A 27,680-nucleotide genomic window follows, 5' to 3' on the forward strand; every position below is an offset into this window, starting at 1 on the left:
CTCAAATTTTTAAAAATAAGAATAATTCCTTTTTGTTTTATAAAAAACCTCGCTCTTCTCTGTCTGTCTCTCTCTCTCTCTCTCTCTCTCTCGCGTTCTGCAACATCTTCTTTCGATTTCAGGTAATTGATTGGGTTAGGGTTTTCAGTTTTAACTCAATTCATGTTTTTGCTTCGATTATTATTCTGTTATTGTTATCTATATGGAAACCTTGTAGAGTATGCTTCGGTGTTATTTATTCTCTGTTGATTTTTGTACTTTTGGGGTATATACACTAATATGGATCTACTATGGCTCCTTTGCTAATCATCTGTGCCATGTAATGGCTCTTTAATTGTTTAATTGATAAGGTTTAGTCTTGTTTAAGGCCTAGGTCTAGGATCTCTGAGTGATTCATGGCGATAAAAAAAAAAAAGGTTAGGGATGAATTGAGCTCTCCGTTTGCTAGTTGGAGTAGGTGGAATTTGCTTATAAAATGTCTTGAGAAGTCACCAATTCTCAATCTTTCAGACTTGAAATTTCATTCTTGGCTTCCAATTTGTAAAACTTTAAATTTATGTTTTTGTGGTATTTGTGATCTTACTGTACAATGTGCTACAAAGTCTTTTTTGTTTGTTAACGAACCTCATCTATGAAATCAAAAGCTTCAAGTCTCATTCTTGGCTTCCAATATGTAAATCTAAATTTGTGTTTTGTGTTGTTACTAGCAGTCAAGAGATGTCAGCATACGACAATGTTATTGGTGGGAAGCTGAAGCTAAAAGGGAAGGCTTTGGATGTGAAAGCAGGTGGAGTAAAGAAGAAGAAGAAGAAACTTAAGAAACAGGAAGAACAAGCTCTTAAAATTACTGAACATGATGATCTCGTAGAAGGTAAGACACGACCACTTTCTTCTCATAACATGATTTTTTACTGTTCCTTAACATTCATGGACTATGGAAAATTGATATGTTGTTGTTTGGCTATTAGGAGAAAGCACAGAAGCACTTGGCAAATTGATCGAAGGAGAAGAAGAAGGTGAAGAAGCGGGCAGGATTGAGAGGGAGGATGTGAACTTGCAGCACGATGATGATGAACTCTTAACCCCTGCAGAAAGAAGGTACATAGAGCAGAAACAGAGATTGGATGTGCAGAAGCTAGCTAAGGAAGCCAACAAGTCTCACCGTAACAGGATTGAGGATTTCAATCAGTATCTTGCTAACATGAGTGAGCACTACGATATCCCCAAAGTCGGACCTGGTTAATATAAGATTTTCCTTGGCTTTGTTTTTACTCTGCTTCTCAATTTGGCATCGTTAAAACAAACTAATGTTGGTTGTCTGTTATGTTTATTCCTACAACATTTCAATTATGTAATCCCCACCCACCTCTCTACTCTCTAATGCCAAAAGAACACATTTTCTTGCAAAATTTCTTCGTATTGAGTTTGAGTACAAAATCCTACATTCATTTCGTCTGTACCAACAAACAAATGAAATCATGAAGAGAGAAAGAGTGACCAATATATTACAGAATCTACACAAGAGCCACATAATTTTTCTTTTTGGCTCAAAACCTGGATTAATGGACTCAAGTTTAGCATCCAAGTGAAGGAAGTGAAGGAAGACCTCAACAAAGTAACGTTGTGCGGCAAAACACAATACCAAATTTATTTGGCTGGAACTCAGAAGGACACTCTTTGTCAAGAGCTGGAACAGACGAACCCGCCAGAGATGTATACATGACCATATGGTTTTGCAATAGTCTTCAAGTTCAAAGGCCTTTGTAAAAGTTACCAGATTGATATCCAGCAACAGTGAGAAGCTCGAATCTCTTAACTGATAATGTTATTTCCAATCTAAATTTTTTAAGTTTCCAACTGAAGCCAACTTCCATAAAAGATATTTCCCAATATTCCTGGTCCAAGCTCTACTGATAGTAGCTGTAAACTCAAGCAGAAATACAAATTAGCTGCAATTGAACCATCTCAAAGACAAAATAAAGACCACAAAACCTTGTGTGTTCTAAGAAAAATACCAAGATGCAAGTCCAGAGATCCTATGCCTAACAGACAACCATCTGAAATGTATCAAAATGAGATGATTGACTTTAAACAAGTTATACCAAAATAAGCAGATGAGAGCAAACCTTGGATCGTGGCCTTCCAGCCTAATAATTTCACCAATTAAGTTATTTTACTAAGTACTAAGCACTAACTCATACATAGCCGTACCAGCCATTGGCCATACCGTCGGCAACAACAAGAGAACCTGAAATCAACAGTACATTTGATAAACGAAGGAATGACAAGAAGAGTTTGTAGAAGTTTGATTACAGAGGCGGGTAATAATCTTGTACACGCGTCCACATCCTACTCTCTCGTACGCCATTAGTTTAGTTTTAAGTCCCACATCGGTGAGTGAGGAAACTCTCGCTCTAACACGAGGGGTATAAATAAAACGTCTGATCCAACTTACAACTCATACCTTTCTCGGCCTTTTGGCTAAGATCAAGTGTAGTATCTGTTCTTATCAGTTTAATATCTGATATGTGGGCCATCGGTCCACACGATATTAACTCTATTTTTTAAGGGAGAAAGCCCGTTATGATAGCTTGCTATCTGGGCTTTCGCGAGTCGCCCATGCGTTGCACTACTGCACGGGCCTGGCTCAACCCGCCAATATCAGTCCAAAATAATTCTAAAATAACAATTTGGAAAGAACTAAAAACCAACTTGAACCGCAATTAAGTGCTAAATTGGTGAATTTCTTCAAAACCAAACCGACCCCAATTTCAGAACCAACCTACCAAATACCAAACCGAAACTCTTCGCTGTTTGGTTCAACTGAAGGAAAAAAATGTCGGAGCAAACGGTGTAAATTTGCGAGAGAAGAAGAGATGGGAGAAATGGGAAAGGCGATCGGATTGCTGATGAGCGGGACGCTAGTGTATTACCATTGCGTTAATCGGAACGCGACTCTTCTCTCACTCCTCTCTGATGTTCTCATTGTTCTCTTATCTTCCCTCGCCCTCCTCGGCCTTCTTTTCCGTCAACTCAATGTCTCGTAAGATCCCCCCCTAATTTTTGAGATTTTTCTGCAAATTCGTATTGTTTCGAGTATTGAGATTAATCGTACCTCTCCAATTTTCTGGTTAAAGGTGAAAAAATTGTGACATTCTTTGTTTGGCTGTATGATCTGTTCCAAATTCAAATTGAGTGTGCGTCTGCTGTGTTTGATCTCACATAATCACTTGTTTGATTTGCTTTGTCTTTCAATGTAACGAATTAGGGTACGAAGCTCAAGCTTATGTGTGAATGTATTAGCATTTGATATTCATAACCATGAGCTTTGGGGTTTTTTTTTGTTGTGTCTTACTCATAATTCTATCAATTTCGTCCCTCTTGATCTGATCATTTATAAGTACTCTCTTGTATTCTCAAAAGTAGAATGATTTTACAAAGTAACAAATATACGTTTTGTGTGAAGAGTACCTGTGGATCCATTAGAGTGGCAAATATCACAGGACACAGCATGTAACATTGTTGCGCGCGTAGCTAATACTGTTGGAGCAGCTGAATCCGTTCTGCGGGTTGCAGCAACAGGACATGACAAGAGGCTATTTCTTAGGGCAAGTGCTTTCTGTTTTTTCTTCCTTGTTTAACATTATAAAAGCCTAAAAGATGGACTAAGATTCCGCAGAAACCTGTCATCTGTGATTTTACCCAATTACCACACCGATGCAATACATTTCTCTGGTTTTAAACTTAGTGGCAGAATTCCAAACTGAACTTTTGTTTTCTCCGCCTGTGGTATGTCTCTCAGGTTGTGGTCTGTCTTTACTTCTTGGCAGCTCTAGGACGAATCATATCGGGTATTACCATTGCCTATGCAGGTAAAAGCATAATCTTAATCATAATGTTAACTTAACGCTATGTTGTAGCATTTATAAAGATGGATTAAGAGAGTGAGGAATGATGCTTTCAATATTTATTTTTGATACTTTTCTTCTTCTTCTACTACTTCCGGTTATAAAATGTATCTGCAATAATTGTTTCTGACTCTGTTAGTTAATTCTTCTGTCTACAACAGGACTATGTTTGTTCTGTCTCTCCAGGCTTTTTCAGAGTTCTGATCGAAACTCTGTATTGAACCGAAGAAACCGAGATATTTTGGAACGAGAAGCATCTTCAGAGTTCTGATGTACTATCTGAACTTGTTCTCTTCTTATTTTTTGTTCTTTTTTCCACCACGCATGTTCATAGCTTTCGATAGTTGTAATAATTCTTGCACTTCCTAATTGAATAAATATTTTTCCTAATTTAAATGTATCAATGTTAACTAAAAGGGAAGAAAGTAACAAAGTTTTGCTGAAAATTAAATGACTATGTCCTAAGCAAATGATACTATAACTTTTATAAATTCATCATGTTGTTGATGATGTGTTCAGGAGATTCTCAAGCTGTAAGAAAAATCTTAAACCGGAGTCTACCAATTTCAATAAGAACCGAACCGGATCCGGTATAGTCATCTATTGGCTCCGCCGCAAGTTCGAGTGTTTCCTCCTAAATCTTCTTCAGACCCAACCAAAACCCTTCCCCCGTTTCTTCCTTTCACTAATCTCGCCGGCGGTTTTTTACCTTCCAAAGTCGCTAACTTTGTCCTCGATCTCAATTGGGTTTCCCTTACTTTCCCGAGAAAGAAAGATTCGTTTCATGGTTAGGACCTTGGAGTCACGGGTAAAATGCTATGGAGATGCAATTGGGTGAAGCAGAGGAAGAGAATCCTTAACACACTCAGTTACTCATCGATTCAAGATCAATTCACCACGAAACCAACTGAATACTCTCCAAGAATTGCTTCGAAGCCACCACTCACACACGATAACGTGTATTCTTACTTACGAGAGTCACCATCCGATCTCAAAACTTTAAATTACTTCTTCTGGTGCGCGAAGCAGAACAACTACTTCCACGATGATCGAGCATTTGATCACATGGTTAGTGTCGTTGAGAAACTAACTCGTCAATACAATAGCATTGATAGAGTCATAGAGGAATTAAAGCTATCTGGTTGTGAGATTAAGCCTCGTGTTTTCTTGTTACTGTTGGAGATCTTTTGGCGTGGTCATATCTATGATAAGGCTATCGAGGTTTACAATGGCATGAATGGTTTTGGATATGTGCCTAACGCTCGTGCCATGAATATGATGATGGATGTTCATTTCAAACTCAATCTTCTTTATGGAGCTCTTGAAATATTCGAAGGGATACGTTTTCGAAATTTCTTTAGTTTCGACATTGCGTTGTGTCATTTTTGTAGTAGAGAGTATTTAGTTATGGTTAAGATAGTTTTGAAGATGATGATTAGAGAAGGGTTTTATCCTAACGGTGAGAGATTTGGCCAGGTTATTAGACTGTGCTGTAGAAAAGGTTCTGTCGCTGAAGTGTTTCAAGTGGTTGGATTGATGATATGTAGTGGAATCTCTGTTTCTGTTCATGTCTGGAACATGTTGGTTAGTGGTTGTTTTAAATCAGGAGAGCCGCAAAAGGCTGTTGATCTGTCCAATAAGATGATTCAGATCGGTTGCTCTCCCAATCTCGTTACATATACTAGTCTGATCAAAGGGTTTATGGATTTTGGAATGGTTGACGAAGCGTTTAGTTTGCTAAGTATTGTGCAATCCCAAGGTTTAGCTCCAGATATTGTTCTTTGCAATATGATGATACAAACATTCACTAGACTCGGAAGATTCGAAGAAGCTCGTAACGTTTTCACCAGTTTGCAAAAAAGGAAACTTGTGGCGGATCAGTATACTTTTGCTTCGATACTGTCTAGTCTATCTTTGTCTAGGGAGTTTGATCTCGTTCCTAGGATCGCCAGCGGTATAGGAACAGATTTTGATCTGGTAACTGGAAACATACTCTTGAACTGTTTCAGCAAGGTTGGTCACAATCTTTACGCGTTGAAAGTACTCCGCAGCATGTCTAACAAAGACTTTGCTTTGGATTGTTATACATTTACTGGTTATCTTACTGCGCTTTGTCGAGGAGGAGCATCTCGCGAGGCTGTTAAGATGTATGAGATCATAATCCGGGAGAACAAATGTCTCGATGCTCATTTTCATACTGCGGTAATCGACAGTCTTATAGAGCTTGGTGAATACACTACCGCGATTCATTTGTTTAAACGGTGTATCTTGGAGAAGTATCCTGTAGATGTTGTGTCGTATACAGTAGCTATGAAGGGACTTGTGCGTGCGAATAGGATCGATGAAGCTTGGTCTTTGTTTTATGAGATGAAAGAAGATGGGGTTTCTCCGAATCGACGGACTTACAGGACTCTTATCTCTGGTTTGTGCAAGGAGAAAGAGAATGAGAAAGTGAAAAAGATATTACGGGAATGCATTGAGGAGGGAGTTGAGTTGGATCCTAATACTAAGTTTAAAGTGTTTAGTCTATTGTCTCGATATCGCAGAGATTTCTCTGAGTTTAGATCGGTTTTTGAGAAATGGAGATCGGATTTCACAGAGAACGTGGATGTTTCTGATTCCGACGGTGAATTAGTAGCTGTTTCTGTTGGTTGAGTTGGAGGACAATGTATAATGTACAATTGGCTTGGCGCTGTAATTATACATTTTATAGACTGTAATGTATCATCAAAAATGAAATATCTAGTTTTAAATCTTTTTATCTATGCTATCCCCTGGCCTTTTGGCTTCATCGAATATGTGAGCACTAGTTTACGATTTATCATAAAACCAAGCTTCATTGCTTCTGCTCTCTACCAAACCCGTCTCCTAACCAATTCTTCTTCCTCTTCAAGGCTTGAATAGAATAGCTCAATCGAATATTGTTGGAACAAAACATCTATTCAAGAGCAACGCCAAGCGTCAGGTTAAGCCTGAGCTTACTGATACAGTTTCCATCCCCACATACATGGCTCAACGATTGATCACATACTCCAAAGTTAGCCGGAAAGACACAGGAACCAGAGAGGATACGCATAAGAACAAAACGCAAGAGAGGCGAGTTTGCAATTTCTTGTCGTCGTATAGACACTGTACTATGTTAGATTACCTCATTTCTGACTAACATAAACAACTTGTTCATAATTGAAAGAGCAAGGAAACGGAAATATATACACACACTAACTGTTGATAAGGAACAGGTTACACATTTAAAACAGAAGGAAATGCTACAAGCCTACAACAAACTACTCTTTATTCAATTTTTCCACATTTCGGGATCAGATAGATAAAGATGGTTCTTCTATATCGCATCTTTGCACTTGCTCTTGGACGTCTGAATACATTGTCCCGGTGGCTCCTGTTCTTGACAAATCTACAGATCCTGAAAACCCAAAAAAAATCTTTGGACTCTTTAAGGATTCATGGGTATAGAAATGTGGTTTGATAATTCCATCAAGGTCATCATAACTTAAGTTTAGTTGAATCAACTCACCCAAACGAGAAGTGGGGTTTTGTTTTACACTTCCTCGTCCTCGGAGTGAGACTCAGCATTTGAAACTGTGTTGTCGGTCTTGTTCTCCATCAATTTAGGTGTACCACCTAAATCAAACCACCCCAAAGGAACAAAACAATAATGTTAATAAATGACCGACACCAAAATCGATTCACAGAACACACAGCTCTATCTATTAAAAAAGAACCTGATCCACCACATTCGCTACTCCCTAATGAATAAATGAATCTCTAAATGTTAATCACATCCCAATCAGAACCTGTAACAAACAACATCGACCAATAATAACTAGCTAACGATATATTAAAAAAGCTTAAACATATCAAAAACTCCAATCCCTAATCACAAAAATTGGATTATCAACAAATCCAGATAGGAAGGTAACAAAAATAAGAACCTTTAAGGAAATAATCAGAGGAAGGCCATCCATGAGAAGAATTAGAAGATAACGATTCTTTATCGGTTAACGGATTCGCGAGTTTCACAACGAGCTGAGCGATTCCATTAGACTGGGTTCCAGATCCAGAAGGCGGCACCCAATACGAAGCACCGGGAACAAAAGGGAGCCAATCAGGTGCAGATCGGCGTACGAATATCCGGTGAACCGCGTCCTCTAGCTTCTGAATCAAAGGATCCGACGGCGATTGCGACGCCTGATCAGCGGTATCGATTTCGTACAGATCGACACGGCGATGGGAGGATTGTGATCGGGAAGAGACGAGGTGTGATGATGAAGGGAGGAGAGAGGACGATGCAGCGGCGGTGGTGGCGAGACGGCCTTTAGAGAGAGAAAGAGATCGAGTCATCATCATCATCATCTAGAGAAGAGGGAAAGAGCGACGAACGAGATCGGGGTTTCAAAGTTTCAACGCTGTAATTAAGTTTTGGATAATGTTTGAGAATTGAGACAAAGCTTTGTTTTTTCCCCCCTTTTTATCGTAATTTTTTCTTTGTTTTATTTTACTTTTCAGCCGACTTAAAACTGAATTAGCTGTCTTTTTTTTTTTACGTACTACGGATGATCCACGGATTTACTAGGACGCCCATGGTTAGGACTTTTTAAAATCCTAGGGGCGTTACATAGACTGATGTATCAACAAGATACGTATTTGTTTAAACTTATGAATCTGGACGTATTTGTATGAATCTGGACCGAAATTAAAATTGTGTTTATCTTTGTTACCGTACCACCAAGACACTGTGAAAGATGTAAAAAACCAAATGCGTATGTATGTCTTTCATCACTATTTTAATCTCTTATTACAAGTTAAATTCTAACGTGATGGAAAATATCTATTTTTCAGCAACGAAGACTAGTTGAATCACCGTCATAAGTCACAATCATTGGTCTTATTGGTATATTATATTTTTTCCAGCCTTTTAAAAAATATTAGTATATAGATATTTTTTTTGGATAAGAAATAGATATTTTTCGACCGTATTGGAATTTTCTTTTGTTAAAAGTGTGTATTAGATATTTTGCGTCGATGGTCTACGTAGAAGAGCACTATTGACTTTTATAGCATATACGAGAGGGACTAATGACTAATCCCTCCCTTTCATTTGTGGACAAACCATTCTTTTATTTACTAGCTAGCCTACGTATCCTTCCAGGTTAATAATAATTAACCTTATAGTTTTAGGAGTTATGGATTATGAGTTATCGAATCCTCAATGCAAAAAAAAAAAAAAAAAACACATTCATTAGATTCCCAGTTTTGTTTCACCCTTTCATCAAAATGTAGAATCTTTGAAATATTATACTCGTGAACAAATAAGAAGAAGGATAAGTTCATGTGGATCTGGTCGTCGTATACAAGAGAAACCATGTGATGTGATTATGCATACGATACAAGAGAAACAAGCATATGACGTGGAGTGGATCGGAGATATATCATCCCCCAAAACTGCGTCGTTTTTAATACTCAATAGAACAAAACACACTGATTATTTCCAATAATTAAAAAGGGTCCCGTAACCTAAACACGACAGCGTATTAATTTATAGCTCTTCAGAACCCGTCGGGTGCGGCGTCTCTCCACCGGAAAAGCTCCTCTTCACTTTTTCTTTCACCGCTTCCGCTGAGTCACTCACAACTTCCGCTGCTGATCTAGCAGCTTCCTCCACCGTCGCTTTGCTATTCTCAAAGCTCCTCGTCGCCGCCTCTTTCATATTTTCACCGGCTCCCATCGGGGCATCATTCTTTCCTGTAAAACTATACATATAGTACACAAGAAACGGTTCAAACACAAAGATTCTACGAACCAAACGAAGATTTGAGAGTAATCTATCTAATACTTACTATGTGTTGGGAGGAAAGAAGTGGGACTGTCCACGATCCAAAGTCTCTCTGAGTTTGGCCCAGTAATTTTTACCAGTCCTTCTAATCTTAGTTAGCCAGACCGTCGTCGTTTGATCTTCTTCACTTGGCACCCCTCTCATATGAGAAGAATCGACATCAGCCGAAACGTTTACTGATAATACGAAGAGAATGAAGAAGCAGATAGAGAATATGCATATCAGGTGAAAACCTTTCCCATGCTTTACTATTTCGGCCATCTTTTGATGTTATTTTTTAAATGTTTTCCTCTGTTTTTAAATTAATGCGGTAATAAGAGAAAGCTGAAGGATTCAACTCAAACTTTAAAGGGGGTTTGAGTTTGGCAAGCGAGTCGGCCTTAAAGTCATGGTAGGGACATACCCACGCGTCCAACGGGTTAAGCACGCAACGACAAAACTACCGACGTGAATCGGTGAATGAGGTGGCCCATGGAACACTGAGACACGTGGTGTTTCACTCACTACTTTCAGATTATTTCGTTTTTTCATTTTTGAACCGACCGGTTTATTTTAGTTGAGCTAACCGGGTCTTCTCCGACCGTTTCGATTTCTCATTTTCGAAATTATGTCACGACAAAAGAAACGGTAAGAAAAAACTCTAATTGGTTTGGTAGTCCAACGTAAGGGCACGGCATTAGGTGACTAATCATGATAAACAATTATGAAATTCCCAAATTTTGAAAAATCAAAGAAGTGACTGATATTTTTATTTTCTGTTATATGTACAACAGTATTAAGTTGTGATTTAAAAAATGTTAAACTGACGAGACCCATACATACACCTTTGGTTTGATTTGATTAAAATAAACTTATTATACAGTCCAAAGAGCATCAAGACAGGTAACCACGTTTGTGTGTTTATTATTGGGATATAGATGTTTTAATATTATTAACGCCTGACTCAAAATTGTTCTTTTGGTTATTTTCATTTTTAAGAAACATCTAGTTTATTAGTAGTAGTATATAATGTTGTTTTCGTCTTGCTTCGATCATTATAAATGAGTTACATTATTAGCTATTACGTGTCTTTCGCGCGTCGAGGTTTTTCGCATAATGCATACTAATGAATGAAACCACATGCTCTTCAAAAATGAATCATAAATTTTTGTGTATATATATATCTCTCTGATTAATATAGTTGATGTAACCTAAGCTCTTAGTCTTAGATGTTAAGTTTTAAGATACAGATTAAAACATACGAGAGCTTGATTAACGGCGCAATAGATTGACTAACCAGTCGATGTGACCAATCATAATTACGAATTTTACTTTGCTTGAAAGAAAAGTTTTCAAATTCAATAGATTAACTTAACCCAATCGACCAAATAAAACGAACCAATAAAACGACGTCTCTGCCTTGAGGAAAGAAAACATCTTATCGTGTACCAAATATATATGTGCGGGTGTATTTTCTATTTTTGGCCGACTTCAATTAACCAAGGAGCAAAAAAAATGACATTTGACAAATCTAATCGCCCACATCACCATCAAAATGTATAAACACACTACCGAACAGTGTTTATAAATTATGTCTATGGAAAAATAATCGCCGTAAATGTAACAGTTCTTCTTATATAATCCAACTTTTTGTGGTTTATTTACAGAACAATTAAAAATATTATATTTTCATACGAGCAATTAAAATGGATTAATGGATGAGTTATTTTTAGATAGTTTTATACCTTGCTATCATAAAATATACTTATATCAATATTGTAGATTTAAAAATAGAAAGACCAACTAATTTAAACAAAAAGGTTAGGTGGAAAGGAAGCTTATTACAAATGATTAAATGTTTATAATGATGATAAAAATACGTTTTTTGCAATGTCCATATAGAAAAACATTACATTATATTATTTGAATTTACATTTTTTTGTTTTGTTTCTCTTGTAAAGAAAAAAAAAGAAGTACAGAGTGTTTCTTCTTCCTCTCTTCCTATCAGTTTGGTCGACATTTAAAAAAAAAAAAAAAAAAAAAAAAACCTTAGCCCTTTTAGAGAGAGAAAGAGAGACTGAGACAACTCATCATCAGTTGTTGCGGCAGAAATAGAGAGAGATCGAGATCGAGATCCACACGACGGAGAAGAGAGGCCACCGACCGGTGATGGGATCTTGGCTTCCCCAGTATTGCTTCCGCTTCGTCTTCTACTGTCACTCCCATAACAATAAATAGCAATTACTTCATCTTCCTGATAGCTTTAGCTGCATTTTTCTCCGGAAAACTTACTTACATAACACTCTTTTTTACTCAGGTACCAATCCATCACCACCTCCCTGTTTCTTGTCATTTTCCTAGATTCGATTCTTTCTTGTGTGATGATCGGTGTTTTATGTTTTCATTTTTTGGGGTTTATCCCTATTTTTTGCATTTTCACCTGATTCAAGTTGTTTAGGGCTATTTTTTGGGGATTTGTTTGGGAAATGACGATCTAGATTTCACACTTTTGTACGGTATTTGATTTTTGGATAATTTTACTTGAAAATGGAAACTGTTTCGGAATCTGAAAGAACTCCTTTGTTTGGTGTGTGTGTGGATACGGCGTTGAATTTTTCAAGTGATAAGTCCACCGATCTTTTTTTTTTTTTGGTAGTTTTTGGAATTTTTCTATAATTTGGATTCTGAGCATTCGATTATAGAAAAATGTTTTAGGAAATGTTCTGCTGATTCTCTTGTTTTAGGAAATGTTTATTAGATTGCAACTAGTCACAATCCCTGGTGGTTCATAATAATCATCGCTAGTAGAGAAGAAACTTAGAGATCTGAGCCTATACTTTAAGTGGTCCATTTAAGGATACAAATGGCTGTTCTGCTTTCTGTGTAATAATAAAAACTCAGTTCTGGCGGCTAGCTTGTTAGTTGTCGGCATAGGTCTGTCTTTGAAGCTTTTTTGTTATTTCTGATTTGTGGTATTTTGCCCATTGTTTCATCCGTCACAATCTTTAATCTGACGAGATGACTTTTTCTTCCATTTTTATAATGTTTGTTATCTCTATACATGTGAAGCAGTTATGCATTTTAGTCATCATTGCTCACTACTTCTTCCTCTCTGTTTTTTTTTTTTTTTTGGTTTCAGTAGGATTTGAAACTCTTACGTTTGAACATAGTGTGGTGTGTTCAGAGTAACTTGCTCTGGGTTTTCTTTTTAAAAAGTAACCAAAATGGGTTCGAGATACCCATCTCATCAGCTCAGCAATGGGCTATTTGTGTCTGGTCGCCCTGAGCAACCCAAAGAACGTCCTCCAACCATGAGCGCAGTAGCCATGCCTTACACGGGTGGTGATATCAAGAGATCAGGAGAATTGGGGAAGATGTTTGATATTCCAACAGATGGGACTAAGTCAAGGAAGTCTGGCCCCATAACTGGTGCTCCTTCAAGATCTGGCTCATTTGCAGGAACTGCTCAATCTGGTCCAGGTGCTCCTATTGCCACTGGCCGTATGTCTGGCTCTTTAGCTTCTGCTGGTTCTGTTTCAATGAAGAAAACCAACTCTGGACCTTTATCTAAGCATGGAGAGCCTTTGAAGAAATCATCTGGACCTCAATCTGGTGGTGGAACACGACAAAATTCCGGACCTATTCCTATTCTCCCAGCTACAGGTCTCATTACCTCTGGGCCTATTACGTCAGGTCCTCTGAATTCATCTGGGGCACCCAGGAAGGTTTCTGGTCCTCTAGATTCTTCTGGTTTGATGAAGTCACATATGCCTTCTGTTGTCCATAACCAGGCGGTAACTACCCTTGGTCCAGAAGATGACTTTTCCTGCTTGAAGAGCTTCCCAAAGCCTGTGCTGTGGTTGGTTGTTCTTATATTCGTAATGGGGTTCCTTGCCGGAGGCTTCATTCTTGGAGCAGTTCACAACCCAATTCTCCTCGTTGTTGTCGCCATCTTGTTCATAGTTGTTGCTGCGCTTTTTATTTGGAATATGTGTTGGGGGAGACGTGGTATCACCGATTTCATTGCTCGTTATCCTGATGCTGATCTTAGAACCGCCAAAAATGGTCAGTACGTGAAGGTCACTGGGGTAAGGATTCGCTGCTGCTTGTCTACTTGCCAGAAATGTGACTTCGGTCTCTAATCATACAATAAATTATTTGGCTGCCATTGAGAGAAGGCTATAGCTGTTTATAATAGTGGAATAAAGCATATTTAGATGGATAGAAGCAGATATTGGAATGCATTTGTAATCTTGGCCTTGCTATGTTTATGACCTTGATTCTTGTCTTATTGTTTGAAGGTGGTTACTTGTGGTAATGTACCCCTTGAGTCATCCTTCCAAAGTGTTCCCAGATGTGTGTACACGTCGACATGTCTTTACGAGTATCGTGGATGGGGTTCAAAACCAGCCAATTCTTCCCATCGTCACTTCACGTGGGGACTGCGGTCATCAGAGGTTAGTTGTTCCCCCAATATCTCGTTTTCACAAAGGTAATGTTATATTATCTTCCTCAACGCCATCAAAGAACACTTCCTTGTTTTATTATGTGGCAGAGACATGTGGTGGACTTCTACATTTCTGATTTTCAGTCTGGTCTCAGAGCCTTAGTCAAAACCGGAAGCGGTGCAAAGGTAACACCTCTTGTAGATGATTCTGCTGTCATCGATTTTAAGCAAGGAAGCGAGCAAGTGTCTCCCGATTTTGTTCGATGGTTAAACAAGAAGAATCTAACAAGCGATGATCGAATAATGCGGCTCAAAGAAGGGTACTGAACAAGCACTTCAATAACAGCTAGTAAAAGCTTGGATCCTGATTCTTGGATATCAATTTCAGGTATATAAAAGAAGGAAGCACAGTGAGTGTGATTGGAGTGGTGCAGAGAAACGATAATGTGTTAATGATAGTTCCCTCATCTGAGCCACTTGCAGCTGGTTGGCAATGGAGGAGATGTACATTCCCTACAAGTCTTGAAGGAATCGTATTGAGATGTGAAGACTCATCGAACGTTGATGCCATACCGGTTTGAGTCATCATCATCATCATCAACATCCGAGTTTAGGTTCATTAAATATTTTTCATGAATCTGGAAAATGTGATCTTCCTGGTGGGTTCGTTTGTTGGTGGTTGTAGTGTTATTTTCTTTCTTTTTAATTCTCATTAATTTTTTTCTGTGTTCTCGGAGTTATTACGGTTAGGATGGTGATGGTGATGGTGATGGCGATGTTGATGGTGGAGGGTGTGGTTTCGTTTTCTTAAGATGAGCTAATTGTTTTTTCTTCTTATTCTTCTTCTTCGCCATTTGGTTTGTATAGCTCTTCAAGTCAATTCTTTTTCAATAGAACTTTGTGTATTTTTGTCAATGTTGTCTAAATCTTTCCTTTTGTGAAAAACAAAACTTTTTGCTGTTCTTTTTAAACCCTTTCTGTCCATGTCTTATATGCTATTTTTGTATTCTAATCAACAGAATAAATATGCAATCCAAATGTTTTTTTTTCCATTAAATAAAAGATTAGTGAGATGATATGATATCATTTCGTTTCTTTAAGATGGGTTACATTGTTGTCAATTGGAGCAATAATAAATGAGAGGCACTGATTTTATTAGAAAGAAATTTAGGTTCAAAAACCAGTGTTTTACAGACAACCAAAACCTAAAAACTACGAACGCAAACAACAAAAATCTTCCTTTTAATTCAGAAAGGTCATTGAAAAGAGTTTCTTTCCCAAACTAATTGGATAACTTAAAACACCAGCAAAGGCGACATTAAATGTAATCAAAATCACATTCTATTTTTGTTTGTTTGTGTGTTTGCTTCTCAACGCAACAATGGAGGACTAACCAACGTCAACGCATGAAAGGGACTAACCAACGCATCTCAGCTCCATTTCCATTTGCCAAATAGTAGATCTTCTTCCAGTTTTCTTCTGTGAATACTTCACGCCGAACTAGTCTTTGCCTGAAACAATAGCAGATTCATGAAATCAATATTCACTTTAATACATCGTGTCAGGTAGATAAACTCCATGATGAACCAAAACTAAAAAAAGGGGGGTTTGATAAGTAGAGAGGACTACAGAGCTGAGTACTATCATCTCTTAAGACATCGAAATGGTTTCATGTATCTCACCTAAGATAGTAATAGCAGACAGCTTCTGCTTCTTCCAAAGAATAACGTGGGAAAGGCAGACGAGCATCAACTGGAACATCTGGCAAGTCTTTACGTAGTTTTCCCACTGCTGTTGAATGTGAAAATGCACCCACCATCATATCTTCATGCATCATGCTTCTGAAAGCATTCACCTGCCAAAAGAATTGAGTGAATTGGGGGTTCCTCTATTTCTCTGAATCAGATAGAATTTGGAAGAAAAATCCACCGTTGTAAGTTCTCTGGCATGTATAGGTCGGCAAGAACGTGGTGTTACAGGCTCCTCAAACTCACTGAATGTAAACCAACTGTTATACTGTAAGAAGAGTAAAAACAAAACAAAATTAACACTAGTGGAAAAGGATGCAGCTTTAAAATAATATCATATGATATCACAAAAGGGAAATCCGGGGACTAACTTGATCAATTGCAATCAACACTGGTACATCTTTCACGAGTGAGAGTTCTTTTCTAAGTCGCACGACGACATTAACAGATGCATGAGTGCTCTTAATCCCCATTTGCACAAGGTCATACAGAGTTGAATCCTCTGGAACTGGCATAGTATCTGCTCCTTTCAAGTATCCTACACCCGCACCTTCTCCAAGCACGATGGGATCATGTATTTTGCACCTTAACTCTCTTAAGCGGGATTCATTGAACTTGACAAAGTCCTACAGAAGTTAACTTTAAATTAAGAGATGCTCCTAAACTAGGATGAATTCCATTGGCAAAGAGGAGTCATGTGAAATCTTGCCTTGAGAATATTCTCAGCTTGCAGAGGAGTATCCCATAAACCTGAATGAGGATTCTTATAGAAGTAACCTCCATGAGTCCAGTCACGTCCTTTCGGAGCATATAAAACTAGCCAGCCTTCGTCACGTGCCCAGTGAACAAGCATCGCCAAAGCAATACTCTTTCCACATTTAACAGGGCCATCCAAGACAATCTGTTTCTTAAGTTTGACACCTTTTCCCCAAAAAGAGAAGCAATGATTAAAAAAACTTAACGGCATTACAGATCCCAGACAAGGCCATATGACAAGCAAGACTAAGCCAACAGATGACCACTCAAGAGATCACTATACTTAAGAAAACAACCTAAAGGGACAAAAAGGATCAACGAAAAAGACTAACCTTTACCGTCACTTGGCCACATGGGAGGATCAGCAAGGCGTCTGAAATTATCTCTAAGAGACAAGAAACTTTTTCTCACAAGCAAAGCAGGTCTCCATGATTCCTTAAACTCATCTTGAATCCCTGAAGCCAATCCCTCCGGCAAAACTGCTTCCAAAGCTGCCTCACTATACCATTTCCACATTATACATAAACAACACCACACAATGAAAATATTAACAGAAGAATATCAGATAGAATTTGAGATTACTCGAATTTGAAGTAGGAGCCAATATCCTTATGAGAAAGCTGCGATAGTGTAGTTCCTTTAGGAGTAAAGAGAGGCCTTCCATTAGGACCAACATCTAGAGAAGGAATCTTCTCATCATCAGCTAACCTCTTGGCTCGACCGGCTTCAAGGTCATCTCCACCGCCGGCTCCAAACTCTCCGTCCTCGGCACCGGCTGCATTTGGATCGCCTCCGCCTTTAGGTTTGGATTTTTTGCCTTCAGCCTTCTTCGTCTTGGTGATTGAAGATTTCGTGCTCTTGGAAGATGAAAAGCATCGATGCGCATGATCTAAACTCGGGAGAAGTGTTCCCACGGCGGCGGCTGAGTTCGGCGCTGAGAAATGAGAAACGGTATCATTTAGAATTAAAGAAGTCCGATTCAATTTGAGATTCCCGGCGGCGATTCTTACGAGAGGCCTCCACATTTCGCTGGCTTCGTCTCTATTGTCTCTCTCACACTCTCTATCTCTCGTCACCGTTAAGGTTTTAGGGAGGGATTTGGACGCAAATCTGACGACCGAAGGAAAGGGGCTGAAGCAGCAGCGAGCTAAACTAAGTGGCAAACTTGTAAATTTTGACTATTTTTTTTTTACTTCGGCGTTAAGCCCATTTATTAATGGGCCGACCGATGTTTGAGATGAAAAGATTGGGTCCAATTCCTGATATGATTTACGTCACGTATCTATTTAACCTTCTTGTTTGTAATTTATTTTCTTTTTGCCAGCTATAATTTATTTAGTACATTTAATATAGAAATATCGTTTGTTGTTTTTTTTCTAATCAATAAAACGAGTATTTTATTTTATTGATATCTGATACTGTATAAGGTACGAGAGTATATCAGATAACCATTTTGTATAATAATATCAAGTTATTTGTTTTAATCATTCACCACTAAAAATCATACTTAATATTTAATTTATAATTTTGCTCCCACGATTATTTTTGTCAACTTTGTTATAGTTAGTTAGGTAGCCTGGCCAACTACAAACAAGCATTTCTTCTTTTCTTGGGGTCAAATTAATACTATAGTTTTAAAAAAAAATAACGTCATCTAAATTATTTAACTACGCGGTAAAGTAAAAGACTTTTTAAAGTAAGAGCCTATAGAATGTCACATCCAATAAAATTGGGGCCAATAGAATAATGAAATTTGTCGAAATTGAAAGCAAAAAAAAAAAAAAAAAAAGAAAGACCAAATTTTTAACAAGTGTGGGGAAAGAAAGAAAGAAAGAAAACAAGGAAAAGGAAAGCAAGAGAAATGGCGATCTAACGTTGAAGATAATATAACAAAGACAATTTGTGTGTGTGTGTGAGTGTGTGTCTCCCATATCCTTTTTTATTATCCTTTCATGGCGGATAACACGAGAACTGTCCTCAGGCTCTTCTTCATCTTCTTCTTCACTACTAGTCCTCTCTAACGTTTTCCTCTTTTTTTTTTTTACTTTTGGGATATCTATCAGCTATGGCTGCTGCTATGGCCTCTGCTTCTGGTTCTGCTCTTTGCTTCACTGATGTTTCTACCTCTCGAGCTCTCTGCTTTGCTCCTAGAAGAACAATTACGTTTGGTTTTGTTGATAAATCTCTTGTCAATCTCGACCAGCGATTAAGGTTATCAAAATTTAAGTTTGTGATTACTACTTTGTTTCTGAATCAAACTTTGAATTTTCTCTAGAGATCTCCAAATCATATATTTTCTCAATTTGCTAATCTGTTTTTTTTTAATTGCTATCTTTTGGATTGGGTTGAAGATGATCATCTTTGTTTCTCTCTGCTGCTGTATTTAGGATACTAATTCAATCATTTCTGTGTTATTCTTTTGTTTTTTTTTGTGTGTTTAGATTATCCAATTTGAAGACTCGAGCATCAAATGCTACTGCTGTGGAGGTATATGATAATGAATTTGGATTTACTACACACAAGAGGACACTAATTAATAATAAATAGACTCTCTCAAGTTTGATTTTTTTTGTTTCCTTGATTTCAGAAGAATGGAAGTGCGGCTGATTCTGATAAAGTACCAACTCCAGTTGTCATTATCGACCAAGATTCTGACCCTGATGCTACCGTTGTTGAAGTTACCTTTGGTGACCGTCTTGGTGCTCTTCTTGACACTGTAATATGACACCTTCTTCTCTTTTACTCACTTTGCTGCTTTCATAAGTCCCTTTCCCGCATTTTTTCTTTGCGAGTTTTTGATCTGATCAATCTTTTATATATCCAGATGAGTGCTCTCAAGAACTTGGGCTTGAATGTCGTCAAGGCAAATGTTTACCTCGATTCTTCCGGGAAGCACAACAAATTTGCCATTACTAAAGCGTATGTCTTTTCATGTCTTCAAAGAGTTTTTGAGTGATAAGAGTCGTTTAGATTGTTAATGTTGTTTTACTTTTGACTTTGTAAGAGATAGTTGACTTTGGAATTGAGTGTTGTGTTGTGTTGTTCTGAAACAGGGATAGTGGAAGAAAAGTAGAAGACCCTGAGTTGCTTGAGGCTATTCGTCTCACTGTCATAAACAATTTGCTTGAGTTTCATCCTGTAAGCTACTTCTATCCTGATATCCTCTCTTTTTAAATTTCCTATTTTACATAGTTTCTCAACTCTTTAACATTGCTTCTTGATGATTTGGATCAGGAATCCAGTTCTCAATTAGCAATGGGAGCAGCTTTTGGTGTTCTTCCTCCAACTGAACCGGTAAAAAAATCATTAAAATGTGGTGTTGTTTGTATATAACTTTATCATCTAACATTAATTGCTCTTCCTCTTCCCGGTCATGTACAGCTAAGATATAAGAATAGAGATAACAAAGACTTAAATAATATTAATCAACATGTTTTGATTTGGCGGGTCAATGTAGAGTACAAGTATTAAAACTTCATTATAGTATTCACTTTTGATGAAGAAGGGATGAAGCACGCAACTTCAAAGTTAGTCCCAAAAACTTATTTTGTTTGCTTGTGTTTATTGTCAGATCGATGTGGACATAGCAACACATATAAGCATTGAAGATGATGGACCAGACCGCAGGTTAAACAAAACCCATACCTTATCCACAACTCTATCACCATATCTTCATTTATCCATCGAAATGCATATACTTTTGTAATACTATATGATCTTATCATTGATACGTAACTATTTGTTGAGGATGCAGTTTACTCTTCATAGAAACAGCGGATAGACCTGGACTATTAGTTGAGCTGGTGAAGATCATTTCAGATATCAGCGTGGCTGTCGAATCTGGAGAATTCGATACTGAGGTAATTAACTATCCTAAACTTCATTATATGTAAAGTTTAAACATACATATAATATCCCTCTTTTTCTCATGTTGATGGTTCTTATTGTTGTATGTGAAACAAATAGGGTTTGCTGGCTAAGGTAAAGTTCCATGTAAGCTACAAGAACAAAGCCCTAATCAAGCCTCTCCAGCAGGTAAAAAGTTTACAAATCAGACTTTTCTCTTAATGAATGAGTCGAAATGATTTTACTGAAATGTAAGCAAATTTGGTTTTGTAGGTTCTTACTAATAGTATGAGGTACTTCTTGAGGCGTCCATCAACTGACGAGTCAAGTTTCTGATAATGCCATTTTTACAAACTCTGAAAATCTCATTCGTCTGTGACTACTTTTTTACCACCTTTTTTGTTTGTTTCACATTTGACCAAAATAAACTGCTTCATTTAAAGTAGACATCTCATACACCTGTAATAGTAACATTCTCCATTATTCATCAAATTTGCCTTCATCCACAACCTGTCAAATCTGATTACCTAGATTGCTTGAAGTAATATAGAGGATTTTTGTTTGACACAAGCAAAGATCAAGCCAAGCACATTTGAAGAAAGTTAGATTGCAAATACGGGCAAACAAGTCTTAAATTCCCCTAGTTATACAAATTCAGAGAGTACAAATCTTTTTCCCTGTTTTTTTTTTTTTCAGAAAAAAGGATTTAGATAAAACCTTGAGATAGAGTTTCACCATATATAATGTTATTTAAATGACAATGATCTTTCTCCATTTGCAATCTTCATTCAAGCACCACTTGCGTAAAGACGAGTCCATTCCTTAGCTGCATGTGTTCACATTGATATGAGATTACCAGATTAAAGAGGAGAGGACTATGCTTTGTTATATAACTTATTGAGTTTTAAATTATCACCTGTTTCCACAGCTTCTGCTTCATTACTTTTCCAATGCTTAGCTATGTTCTCAGACAGTGGATCATCTGGGTTGGGTGCACTTAGAAGAGCTTGAATACTATTGGAGAACCATAATAAGTCAATAACTAATGTTAGTTGCAATAATAACTAATGTCTATAGAAAGTATTCATACCTCAAGAGCACAGTTCGTATTTGTAGTGCAGGGCTCCACTTGTCTTTCAGTATGTCAAGACAGATTCTTCCAAGCTATATATACATGATAAAAATGCAAACAAAAAATAGTTCATCGGGATAAAAGACCATGTGTTTGGTGGTTAATAATATTGCTATTAAGAGAAGAAAAGGAAAGATTTCACAACAAACCTTGTCGATGTTAGGATGGTATATCTTGGTGAGAAACCTAACCTGTGTTTCAAATGATATCATCAATAAGGCCCACAAACTTTTATATCAAGTGTAGAAACTATGGGTACCTTGTCTCATGCTAAACGTGAAAATATATTTGGAACCAGAATCATCAATCTAATAAAAACCCATTTGGTATAAAATCCAAATATTAAGAGTAAAGAGAATCTTCTTACCAATCCTAAATAGCCATTTACACTTAAACACGATGTGAGCTACACTAATTCTACTCAACTAACCCAGGAAATGTAATAAATGCAGCTAAAAGGATCAGAAACGTGAAAAGAAAACGAAAAAACTCACAAAAGTTGAAGCAACTTACCTTGGGAGCTGCCATAGGATATTCTTCAGGCAAAAAGAGCTCCAACTTGAAAACTCCTCCTACGAAATTCGAAACGAAACAAAATGATTTGGTAAACATCAATTGATAGAAATTTGATGCTAGATAAAACAACTGTGTAAAACATGAAATCAAAGGTAGCTTATAGACTAATCATTATTCACTACCACCACAAATCCAAACATCAGCAATCTATATAAGATCTATAGAAACCCTAGTACCTAAACAGACATATCTGTTTGTATTAACAAAGATCAAGAGACAGTGACATTTCCATTAGCATGCAATCAAAAAAGCACCTTAAGAGATTTAAAACAAACTTAGTACCTTCATAAGGAGATTGAGTAGGACCAAGAATCATAACATTGAAGTAACGCATATTTTCCTCTGATGGAGACGCACTTATCCCAGGAGCTGCCACAAAAATAAGGTCAATCAAGTTTACGAATTGAAATCCATAATTCCAGTTACCAAAAACCAACTGATTCAGCTCAAATCGACTGTAAAACTAAAAATAGATGGAACGAATTGATGAACTTACCAGGTTCACTAAGTAAACGTTGAGTTTCCTATCAGATCGGAGAAAAAAAAAAAGAAAAAAGAGTCAGATCACAAAAGTTGCAGAAACGTAGATAGGAGATAAAAAACTCAAACAAAGCTATCAAAATTCTTCATAACCCAAATTATACTGAACTAGTAATAAGGCAGATAGAGGTTCCTTTGTCTGATTTCGGATATACAAATCCCCAAAAAATGAAATCTAGGGATCGGAGGATTGAACAGAGATCGGGAAAACGTACCTTGATGATTCTTCGGGGAAGATTACTATTGGCCATAATCGCGCGCTATCGGATTCGATCGATCACCAGGAGGAGAAATTAGGGTTTTTGAGAGAGAAAGAGAGAGAGAGAGAGAGAGAGAACGAAGCTTAGCAAAGGAGGTGAGGTGATGATTAATCGAGTACGCTTCGTTGTCTCTCGTTTCGTGCTCCCTTTTGATGCTTTTAATTCTTTTTTTCTTTTTCTCTTTTCGGAAAATAAAATTTTCTGATTAATATGTCTGACCAACAAAAAAAAAAGAAAAGGAAACAGATCACATATGTAATTCATTTGTGAAAATCTAAATTCTAATTTATACTACTATTTTTTCTATATCCATTTTCTATTTTAAATCATGATTAAGGACGTCTAATAATATCCATGATTATGTTGAAGGATATTATGATACATTTTTCTTAAAAATCATTTCGGAAAATCCGTTTTTTTGTTAATGTTAACATAACGACATGCACTAATGAACTCAGTTGGATGGTAACATAATGACGATATAAAACCTTTTTTAGTTCAATAATTTATTAAAGATGACCTTTGTTCGTCAGTGCCTTTCATATCTGTTTGTTCTTTTCGTGCTTTTTACAAATGCGTTGGTCGAACGCTAACTCAAGAGCACAGAAATTATCTAGTCCTCTCCCTAGTCAAAATTGGAATCCGCAATATCAAAAGGACAAATGAAAGATAAAGACTTCGCAGAATAAGAGTATCATAAACAAAATCTGTCACGTTCTTCTAACCGTTTCGACTTCAAAAGTTTACGACTATAACCGTGAAAGCCGATACTAATCAGTTATATTAGTTCTTACATCTCGCTCAAAACTGGCCAATGAATTGAGTTAAAAAAGCTACAAACAAGTCTACAGAGTTTAAGGATTCGTGTTTATTTATTTTGGGACTCTTCTAAGTGCGACGTATTTGCCAAACACATTTTTATCCTGCCACATGTGCGGGATGAAAAACGATCTATACTTAGCTGGCGATAGCTCTCTGTCCAAATAAGGTAACACCGCAATAGCCTGAAAAAAAGGGCAAGCGGAGATGAGGTAAGTGAGATTAAAGATTTGATTTTGTTTCAGGAAAATGGATCATTTCTTATACCTCCCATGTAGATAGGTCGCTGCCTCGATATTGATATGGTCTGCTAAGCTGCAACTCAATGAGGAATGTACATGTTTCGATGTTCTTTAACTGAAAACAAAAGATGGAGAAAATTAAGCGATGCTCAAGTTTATGAATCTAAGAAGATTGGAAGGGTTTCATTGGAAAAGAGTGCGACTTTATACATATTGTTCTTCAGACGCTTGGTTCTTGTTGTTGAAGTATGGAGGTGATGCTGCAGTGCCTCCAAGTGTACTGTTAAATGGGAATGGAAGAAGACCACGGAATCCATCATCGATCCACCGTACTTCGCTAATGTAGTCAGGCACAAAAAACGATGATGGGTATCGATGCCATTCACTTCCCACACATAGAACAGAACCTGATTTACCAAACAACCAATAATTCATCAGTGATCAGAAAACTTTTGACAAAAGAAGTTCATTCCTCTTAGTCCGATGGCAAATTCCTATTCTTTGAAGTAAAAGTGAGATGTGGTCTTTCACTCGTATTTGCATCCTAACAATCAAAGAGTTCTGTTCGAAATAAATATACCTGGTCCTGCATCATCATGGTGCTCCAGTAGTTTGTAGACCTCTAAGGGAGCGGAATAGCCATTAATCAGAGCAAATGTGCGAGAATGTGAAGCACACAAGATAACACCAAGAATCACAGGTCGGAGATATTTGGTTATCTACATATTAAAAAGAAATGTGAGTATCGGACATTTCAATTTATGGAAAGGAATAAATCAGAGACAGATATATTGTAAGTTAGTAGAACTTACTGTCACCAGAAAACTTTCACGAGAGCTATACTTTTCCCGGAAAAGTTCAGGGATGTTCTCGATAACAGCAGAAGCAGAGACACATATAAGAGGATATATAGGATATAGGAACCTGCAGCAATCAATTGAAAATCAAAAACACTGTTTGCTGGATACCGTGATTTAAGTATCATAAAATCAGATTCCTCAAGATCTAGAAGCAACCAAATAACTGCTCCAAGAACTACAAGATGAAAGATAAAAAAAAGTCACCTTTCTTCTTTGTGGGGCTGAAGTGACATGAACGCCAGCCAAATATACATCGGCGAAATCACAACTAGCAGGCCATGGTCATACTTTTTTCTGATAACTGGATATATTGCGACAAACAATATTGCCAAGATGAAACAGAAGTTGAAGTTGTTAAATCCATTTCTTATATAAAATAATGGTCCTTCAGTTCCATAGAGATGGCTCTCTCCACCCCCTAACACATTGTATATCAAGAGATTCAAAACCGACGATGTCCATCTCTTGTAATAATAGTAATCCACAAGTACTGAGAGTCCCTGGAAAGGAGACAAAAGTATTAAGAAAAAAGTACCTTTTAGTTCCAGATGCAAATGAAAGTCAGCAACATGCAATAATTCCCATAAAATCCACACAGACAAAACGCCTAAGATTGGTGTAAACTTACTAGGATAAAAATAGAGGTGACAGCGCCAGAGATGAATGTTTGCTTGAATCTCTTAACCAGAGAGTAAATAACGACAGGTAAAAAAGCCAAGATAGAGAATGGCCAGCCAAGAATCACCCCGACAACCGAAACTGCAACAGCCATGGCATACTTCTCGAAAAGTAGTAAACCAGATGAGAGGCTAATGGCGTACATGGAAAATGAACTGGGGAGGAAACCTATCCAATTAAGGAAAACATGAATAATGAATTAGTAAGAAACCAGAACATAATGCCAAGTTCGCAAGAGGCAGAAGAAATTTTTCATCAGAATAACTTATACAAGCATTTGAAACTAGAAAACATATCAGATACAAGAATACCGTGGAAAGCCTATATAAGCATATTAAGGAAGTGTAACAAATCAACGCTAAACAAAGCACTCACTGGTACTAGCAAAGAAGCAGCCACTGGTTAAGCAAAGCATCGCAACTGCATATGTAGCAATACGTTTCCCATACTTTCTGGAGAGCGCAACAACCAGGACAGTGTCTGAAACTGCAGAAACCAGTCCGAGGAAGAGTCTTACTGCATAGAAAACTCTAACCTACCCAAATGATAGGAAAAAAAATTGGATAAGAGATATGCAGTTTTATATATACGAATTAGAATGTACATCAGTAAGTTTCCATTGCTTACCTTCTCATCACCAAACCACCAAGAAGCAGGCCGTCCAGCCAGTTCATGAAATAGAATGTATAAGTAGGATCGAAGAGCAAAGTTAGAACTGCAAAACACACACACACACAAACACAAAAAAAGAAGTAATCAGTCTCATATAAAAACTCAAGTTACAAAGATGTTGATACACAGAAAATAATTTCACATTAAGCTATGTTACATACAAAACTCGAAACACTAAGAACGATTCCGTCGAAATCAAATTTCACATTTCAGATTGCAAATTCGAACTAACTGTAGAGATAATTTCCCAAGCTATTACAGATTCATACACATTGAACAGCAGCTCAAGTAACAGACTCACTCGAGCTAGCATCGCGTCTTTCTAATACGTGAATGCGCATTATTGAACAACACATAAGAGTAGCGCAAAAAAGCAAACCTGTATTCCCAGGTCTGAAACCCCGACTTGTAGAGAAGATAATGGAGAGGCTCCCAGTAATTGAACACTTCATCGCAGTCATGAATGATGTTCGAAGTCGCGCTCATGTAACGAAGATAACATAGCGCTATAAACGGCAAGAACCACCGGAGACCAGGATCCTCCGCATCGCCGCCGTTAGATCGGCCGGGCTTATCGGTCTTCGAGTAAGAGTTTGTGGAAGAAGAGGAAGATGAATCAGAGAGAAGTGGACGCCTCTGACGCGTCGTCGTTAGATCCATCGAGAGCTTTTTGGTGAACAATGGAGATTGTGCAGAAGGAAGTTAGCTTCTTTCCCTTCTCGACGAAGCAAGCAATGAAAAAGGGATTAGTGACAAAGTTAAAAGTATCTTAACGAATTAGAGGGTCAGTGTGGTAGATTTAAAATTTTTGAGAAAAAAGAAGGCCTTTTAACCATAAATGGAAAAAAGATAGAAAAGTATTGTCTTAAGTTGTTCATTTAATGGGCTTCTTATATTACTTTAAGCCCATTATGTTTTCACCTTTTCTACTACTACACGCGTAAAAAAAGATCACCACACTTGCTCCAAGGGAGGAACTTGTGATGCTAATGTCATTTTTTTTAAATTTTTTTTCTTCCCTGTTTTTGGATAGAAACAAAGGGAATCAAACGATCACCACAAATATATAGAAAGATGTCAACTAAGAACTGTTTTCTCGCTTATTTTTACAGGGGTTTGTACTAATTGTCTTGTTATATACTAATTTTAATCGTGTCTACGTATACTGTATACATCTCCAAATATTATTTTACTCGTAATTGAATCTCCTTATAACCAAGGCTCATACCATTACAACTCAAAATGATGAGCAAGGACAATCCAATTGGGTCTCATTTTCTTCTTGCGTCCCGTAGCCATCTGTTTGTACACGCGTCAGCGACCAGATCATCTTGTAAAGTTGTATGAAAATATTCGAAAATGACCA

The 27,680-nt window shown here is 37.4% G+C and overlaps 9 protein-coding genes, 1 long non-coding RNA gene, 1 other non-coding gene and 1 pseudogene across 20 annotated transcripts; 6 read left to right on the top strand and 6 right to left on the bottom strand.

The window, feature by feature from the left end:
- The first annotated feature begins 11 nt into the window (after positions 1–11).
- Positions 12–1,409, top strand: LOC104756005 (uncharacterized). Of its 2 annotated transcripts, none has more exons than XM_010478508.3 (3): positions 12–122; positions 708–871; positions 969–1,409. In XM_010478508.3, exons 2-3 carry the CDS (start codon positions 718–720, stop codon positions 1,241–1,243), a joined length of 429 nt encoding a protein of 142 aa, XP_010476810.1. In that variant the 5' UTR covers positions 12–122; positions 708–717; the 3' UTR covers positions 1,244–1,409. The 2 variants fall into 2 exon arrangements, with proteins under 2 accessions (XP_010476810.1, XP_010476811.1); XM_010478509.3 differs by having other exon boundaries at positions 24–122; positions 711–871.
- LOC109130219 (uncharacterized) lies at positions 1,397–2,274 on the bottom strand. Of its 2 annotated transcripts, XR_015587106.1 has the most exons (3): positions 2,127–2,268; positions 2,016–2,057; positions 1,397–1,920 (listed from the first exon to the last, which is right to left on the bottom strand). It is a non-coding gene; the product is annotated as an uncharacterized LOC109130219 (long non-coding RNA). The 2 variants fall into 2 exon arrangements; XR_015587107.1 differs by lacking the exon at positions 2,016–2,057 and having other exon boundaries at positions 2,127–2,274.
- Positions 2,275–2,460: 186 nt separating this feature from the next.
- On the top strand, positions 2,461–2,656 carry LOC147923382 (U2 spliceosomal RNA). The gene has a single exon (XR_015588020.1). It is a non-coding gene; the product is annotated as a U2 spliceosomal RNA (small nuclear RNA).
- A 100-nt stretch (positions 2,657–2,756) lies between these two features.
- On the top strand, positions 2,757–4,324 carry LOC104756006 (reticulon-like protein B23). The gene is made up of 4 exons (XM_010478511.3): positions 2,757–3,043; positions 3,467–3,608; positions 3,803–3,872; positions 4,070–4,324. The coding sequence occupies exons 1-4, from the start codon at positions 2,877–2,879 to the stop codon at positions 4,177–4,179; spliced, it is 489 nt and encodes a 162-aa protein (XP_010476813.1). The 5' UTR covers positions 2,757–2,876; the 3' UTR covers positions 4,180–4,324.
- A 192-nt stretch (positions 4,325–4,516) lies between these two features.
- Positions 4,517–6,671, top strand: LOC104756007 (putative pentatricopeptide repeat-containing protein At1g16830 pseudogene; annotated as a pseudogene). Its single transcript, XR_015586550.1, has one exon. The product of XR_015586550.1 is annotated as a putative pentatricopeptide repeat-containing protein At1g16830 pseudogene (transcript).
- A 389-nt stretch (positions 6,672–7,060) lies between these two features.
- On the bottom strand, positions 7,061–8,694 carry LOC104756008 (uncharacterized). 2 transcript variants are annotated; one of them, XR_762263.3, is made up of 4 exons: positions 7,859–8,572; positions 7,649–7,720; positions 7,441–7,547; positions 7,061–7,329 (listed from the first exon to the last, which is right to left on the bottom strand). XR_762263.3 is itself a non-coding variant. In XM_010478514.3 (3 exons), the coding sequence occupies exons 1-2, from the start codon at positions 8,277–8,279 to the stop codon at positions 7,465–7,467; spliced, it is 504 nt and encodes a 167-aa protein (XP_010476816.1). In that variant the 5' UTR covers positions 8,280–8,694; the 3' UTR covers positions 7,061–7,329; positions 7,441–7,464. The 2 variants fall into 2 exon arrangements, 1 of the variants encoding a protein (XP_010476816.1); XM_010478514.3 differs by lacking the exon at positions 7,649–7,720 and having other exon boundaries at positions 7,859–8,694.
- A 581-nt stretch (positions 8,695–9,275) lies between these two features.
- On the bottom strand, positions 9,276–10,130 carry LOC104756009 (uncharacterized). The gene is made up of 2 exons (XM_010478515.3): positions 9,764–10,130; positions 9,276–9,676 (listed from the first exon to the last, which is right to left on the bottom strand). Exons 1-2 carry the CDS (start codon positions 10,018–10,020, stop codon positions 9,463–9,465), a joined length of 471 nt encoding a protein of 156 aa, XP_010476817.2. The 5' UTR covers positions 10,021–10,130; the 3' UTR covers positions 9,276–9,462.
- A 1,276-nt stretch (positions 10,131–11,406) lies between these two features.
- On the top strand, positions 11,407–15,247 carry LOC104756010 (protein SHOU4-like). Of its 2 annotated transcripts, none has more exons than XM_010478516.3 (5): positions 11,407–12,055; positions 12,878–13,826; positions 14,040–14,195; positions 14,294–14,505; positions 14,574–15,247. In XM_010478516.3, exons 2-5 carry the CDS (start codon positions 12,963–12,965, stop codon positions 14,764–14,766), a joined length of 1,425 nt encoding a protein of 474 aa, XP_010476818.1. In that variant the 5' UTR covers positions 11,407–12,055; positions 12,878–12,962; the 3' UTR covers positions 14,767–15,247. The 2 variants fall into 2 exon arrangements, with proteins under 2 accessions (XP_010476818.1, XP_019095072.1); XM_019239527.2 differs by having other exon boundaries at positions 11,628–12,055; positions 12,881–13,826.
- A 71-nt stretch (positions 15,248–15,318) lies between these two features.
- LOC104756011 (uncharacterized) lies at positions 15,319–17,865 on the bottom strand. The gene is made up of 7 exons (XM_010478517.3): positions 17,272–17,865; positions 17,022–17,188; positions 16,643–16,854; positions 16,305–16,559; positions 16,115–16,201; positions 15,868–16,040; positions 15,319–15,696 (listed from the first exon to the last, which is right to left on the bottom strand). The coding sequence occupies exons 1-7, from the start codon at positions 17,712–17,714 to the stop codon at positions 15,585–15,587; spliced, it is 1,449 nt and encodes a 482-aa protein (XP_010476819.1). The 5' UTR covers positions 17,715–17,865; the 3' UTR covers positions 15,319–15,584.
- A 546-nt stretch (positions 17,866–18,411) lies between these two features.
- Positions 18,412–21,041, top strand: LOC104756013 (ACT domain-containing protein ACR11). Of its 4 annotated transcripts, none has more exons than XM_010478519.3 (11): positions 18,412–18,601; positions 18,753–18,900; positions 19,131–19,176; positions 19,277–19,405; positions 19,514–19,608; positions 19,743–19,827; positions 19,924–19,983; positions 20,261–20,316; positions 20,444–20,549; positions 20,656–20,724; positions 20,809–21,041. In XM_010478519.3, the coding sequence occupies exons 2-11, from the start codon at positions 18,755–18,757 to the stop codon at positions 20,869–20,871; spliced, it is 855 nt and encodes a 284-aa protein (XP_010476821.1). In that variant the 5' UTR covers positions 18,412–18,601; positions 18,753–18,754; the 3' UTR covers positions 20,872–21,041. The 4 variants fall into 4 exon arrangements, with proteins under 4 accessions (XP_010476821.1, XP_087350843.1, XP_010476820.1 ...); XM_087494717.1 differs by having other exon boundaries at positions 18,472–18,601; positions 19,280–19,405; XM_010478518.2 differs by lacking the exon at positions 18,412–18,601 and having other exon boundaries at positions 18,602–18,900.
- An 85-nt stretch (positions 21,042–21,126) lies between these two features.
- LOC104756014 (ubiquitin-conjugating enzyme E2 36) lies at positions 21,127–23,373 on the bottom strand. Its single transcript, XM_010478522.3, has 8 exons — positions 22,999–23,373; positions 22,740–22,767; positions 22,526–22,612; positions 22,181–22,239; positions 21,817–21,858; positions 21,626–21,699; positions 21,452–21,549; positions 21,127–21,361 (listed from the first exon to the last, which is right to left on the bottom strand). Exons 1-8 carry the CDS (start codon positions 23,032–23,034, stop codon positions 21,324–21,326), a joined length of 462 nt encoding a protein of 153 aa, XP_010476824.1. The 5' UTR covers positions 23,035–23,373; the 3' UTR covers positions 21,127–21,323.
- Positions 23,374–23,720: 347 nt separating this feature from the next.
- On the bottom strand, positions 23,721–27,115 carry LOC104756015 (alpha-1,2-mannosyltransferase ALG9). Of its 2 annotated transcripts, none has more exons than XR_015586551.1 (10): positions 26,694–27,096; positions 26,270–26,357; positions 26,018–26,177; positions 25,593–25,810; positions 25,169–25,464; positions 24,917–25,028; positions 24,685–24,823; positions 24,308–24,511; positions 24,130–24,219; positions 23,721–24,047 (listed from the first exon to the last, which is right to left on the bottom strand). XR_015586551.1 is itself a non-coding variant. In XM_010478523.2 (10 exons), the coding sequence occupies exons 1-10, from the start codon at positions 26,972–26,974 to the stop codon at positions 23,916–23,918; spliced, it is 1,713 nt and encodes a 570-aa protein (XP_010476825.1). In that variant the 5' UTR covers positions 26,975–27,115; the 3' UTR covers positions 23,721–23,915. The 2 variants fall into 2 exon arrangements, 1 of the variants encoding a protein (XP_010476825.1); XM_010478523.2 differs by having other exon boundaries at positions 24,315–24,511; positions 26,694–27,115.
- Positions 27,116–27,680: the final 565 nt, after the last annotated feature.

The sequence above is a fragment of the Camelina sativa genome, chromosome 17 (genome assembly GCF_030686135.1).
Source record: "Camelina sativa cultivar CO46 ecotype springtype chromosome 17, ASM3068613v1".
Classification (NCBI taxonomy): Eukaryota; Viridiplantae; Streptophyta; class Magnoliopsida; order Brassicales; family Brassicaceae; genus Camelina; species Camelina sativa.

Excerpts from the sequence above, each read along its gene's own strand:
- LOC104756005 (XM_010478508.3), top strand. The coding sequence starts at position 718 with ATGTCAGCATACGACAATGTTATTGGTGGGAAGCTGAAGCTAAAAGGG. Across the intron at positions 872-968 it reads ACATGATGATCTCGTAGAAG|GAGAAAGCACAGAAGCACTT; the intron begins GTAAGACACGAC and ends TTTGGCTATTAG.
- LOC104756006 (XM_010478511.3), top strand. The coding sequence starts at position 2,877 with ATGGGAGAAATGGGAAAGGCGATCGGATTGCTGATGAGCGGGACGCTA. Across the intron at positions 3,044-3,466 it reads TTCCGTCAACTCAATGTCTC|AGTACCTGTGGATCCATTAG; the intron begins GTAAGATCCCCC and ends TTTTGTGTGAAG. Across the intron at positions 3,609-3,802 it reads ACAAGAGGCTATTTCTTAGG|GTTGTGGTCTGTCTTTACTT; the intron begins GCAAGTGCTTTC and ends TATGTCTCTCAG.
- LOC104756008 (XM_010478514.3), bottom strand. The coding sequence starts at position 8,279 with ATGATGATGATGATGACTCGATCTCTTTCTCTCTCTAAAGGCCGTCTC. Across the intron at positions 7,548-7,858 it reads CTCTGATTATTTCCTTAAAG|GTGGTACACCTAAATTGATG; the intron begins GTTCTTATTTTT and ends GGTTTGATTTAG.
- LOC104756009 (XM_010478515.3), bottom strand. The coding sequence starts at position 10,020 with ATGGCCGAAATAGTAAAGCATGGGAAAGGTTTTCACCTGATATGCATA. Across the intron at positions 9,677-9,763 it reads TTCTTTCCTCCCAACACATA|TTTTACAGGAAAGAATGATG; the intron begins GTAAGTATTAGA and ends CTATATGTATAG.
- LOC104756010 (XM_010478516.3), top strand. The coding sequence starts at position 12,963 with ATGGGTTCGAGATACCCATCTCATCAGCTCAGCAATGGGCTATTTGTG. Across the intron at positions 14,196-14,293 it reads GGGGACTGCGGTCATCAGAG|AGACATGTGGTGGACTTCTA; the intron begins GTTAGTTGTTCC and ends ATTATGTGGCAG. Across the intron at positions 14,506-14,573 it reads ATAATGCGGCTCAAAGAAGG|GTATATAAAAGAAGGAAGCA; the intron begins GTACTGAACAAG and ends TATCAATTTCAG.
- LOC104756011 (XM_010478517.3), bottom strand. The coding sequence starts at position 17,714 with ATGTGGAGGCCTCTCGTAAGAATCGCCGCCGGGAATCTCAAATTGAAT. Across the intron at positions 16,855-17,021 it reads GTGGCCAAGTGACGGTAAAG|GTGTCAAACTTAAGAAACAG; the intron begins GTTAGTCTTTTT and ends TTTGGGGAAAAG. Across the intron at positions 16,041-16,114 it reads ATGCCAGAGAACTTACAACG|GTGAATGCTTTCAGAAGCAT; the intron begins GTGGATTTTTCT and ends TTCTTTTGGCAG.
- LOC104756013 (XM_010478519.3), top strand. The coding sequence starts at position 18,755 with ATGGCTGCTGCTATGGCCTCTGCTTCTGGTTCTGCTCTTTGCTTCACT. Across the intron at positions 20,317-20,443 it reads GATGATGGACCAGACCGCAG|TTTACTCTTCATAGAAACAG; the intron begins GTTAAACAAAAC and ends TTGAGGATGCAG. Across the intron at positions 20,725-20,808 it reads TAATCAAGCCTCTCCAGCAG|GTTCTTACTAATAGTATGAG; the intron begins GTAAAAAGTTTA and ends TTGGTTTTGTAG.
- LOC104756014 (XM_010478522.3), bottom strand. The coding sequence starts at position 23,034 with ATGGCCAATAGTAATCTTCCCCGAAGAATCATCAAG. Across the intron at positions 21,859-22,180 it reads ATCCTATGGCAGCTCCCAAG|GTTAGGTTTCTCACCAAGAT; the intron begins GTAAGTTGCTTC and ends TTTGAAACACAG. Across the intron at positions 21,700-21,816 it reads ACCATCCTAACATCGACAAG|CTTGGAAGAATCTGTCTTGA; the intron begins GTTTGTTGTGAA and ends ATGTATATATAG.
- LOC104756015 (XM_010478523.2), bottom strand. The coding sequence starts at position 26,974 with ATGGATCTAACGACGACGCGTCAGAGGCGTCCACTTCTCTCTGATTCA. Across the intron at positions 26,178-26,269 it reads GGTGGTTTGGTGATGAGAAG|GTTAGAGTTTTCTATGCAGT; the intron begins GTAAGCAATGGA and ends TCATTTGGGTAG. Across the intron at positions 24,048-24,129 it reads GCGACCTATCTACATGGGAG|GCTATTGCGGTGTTACCTTA; the intron begins GTATAAGAAATG and ends CCTTTTTTTCAG.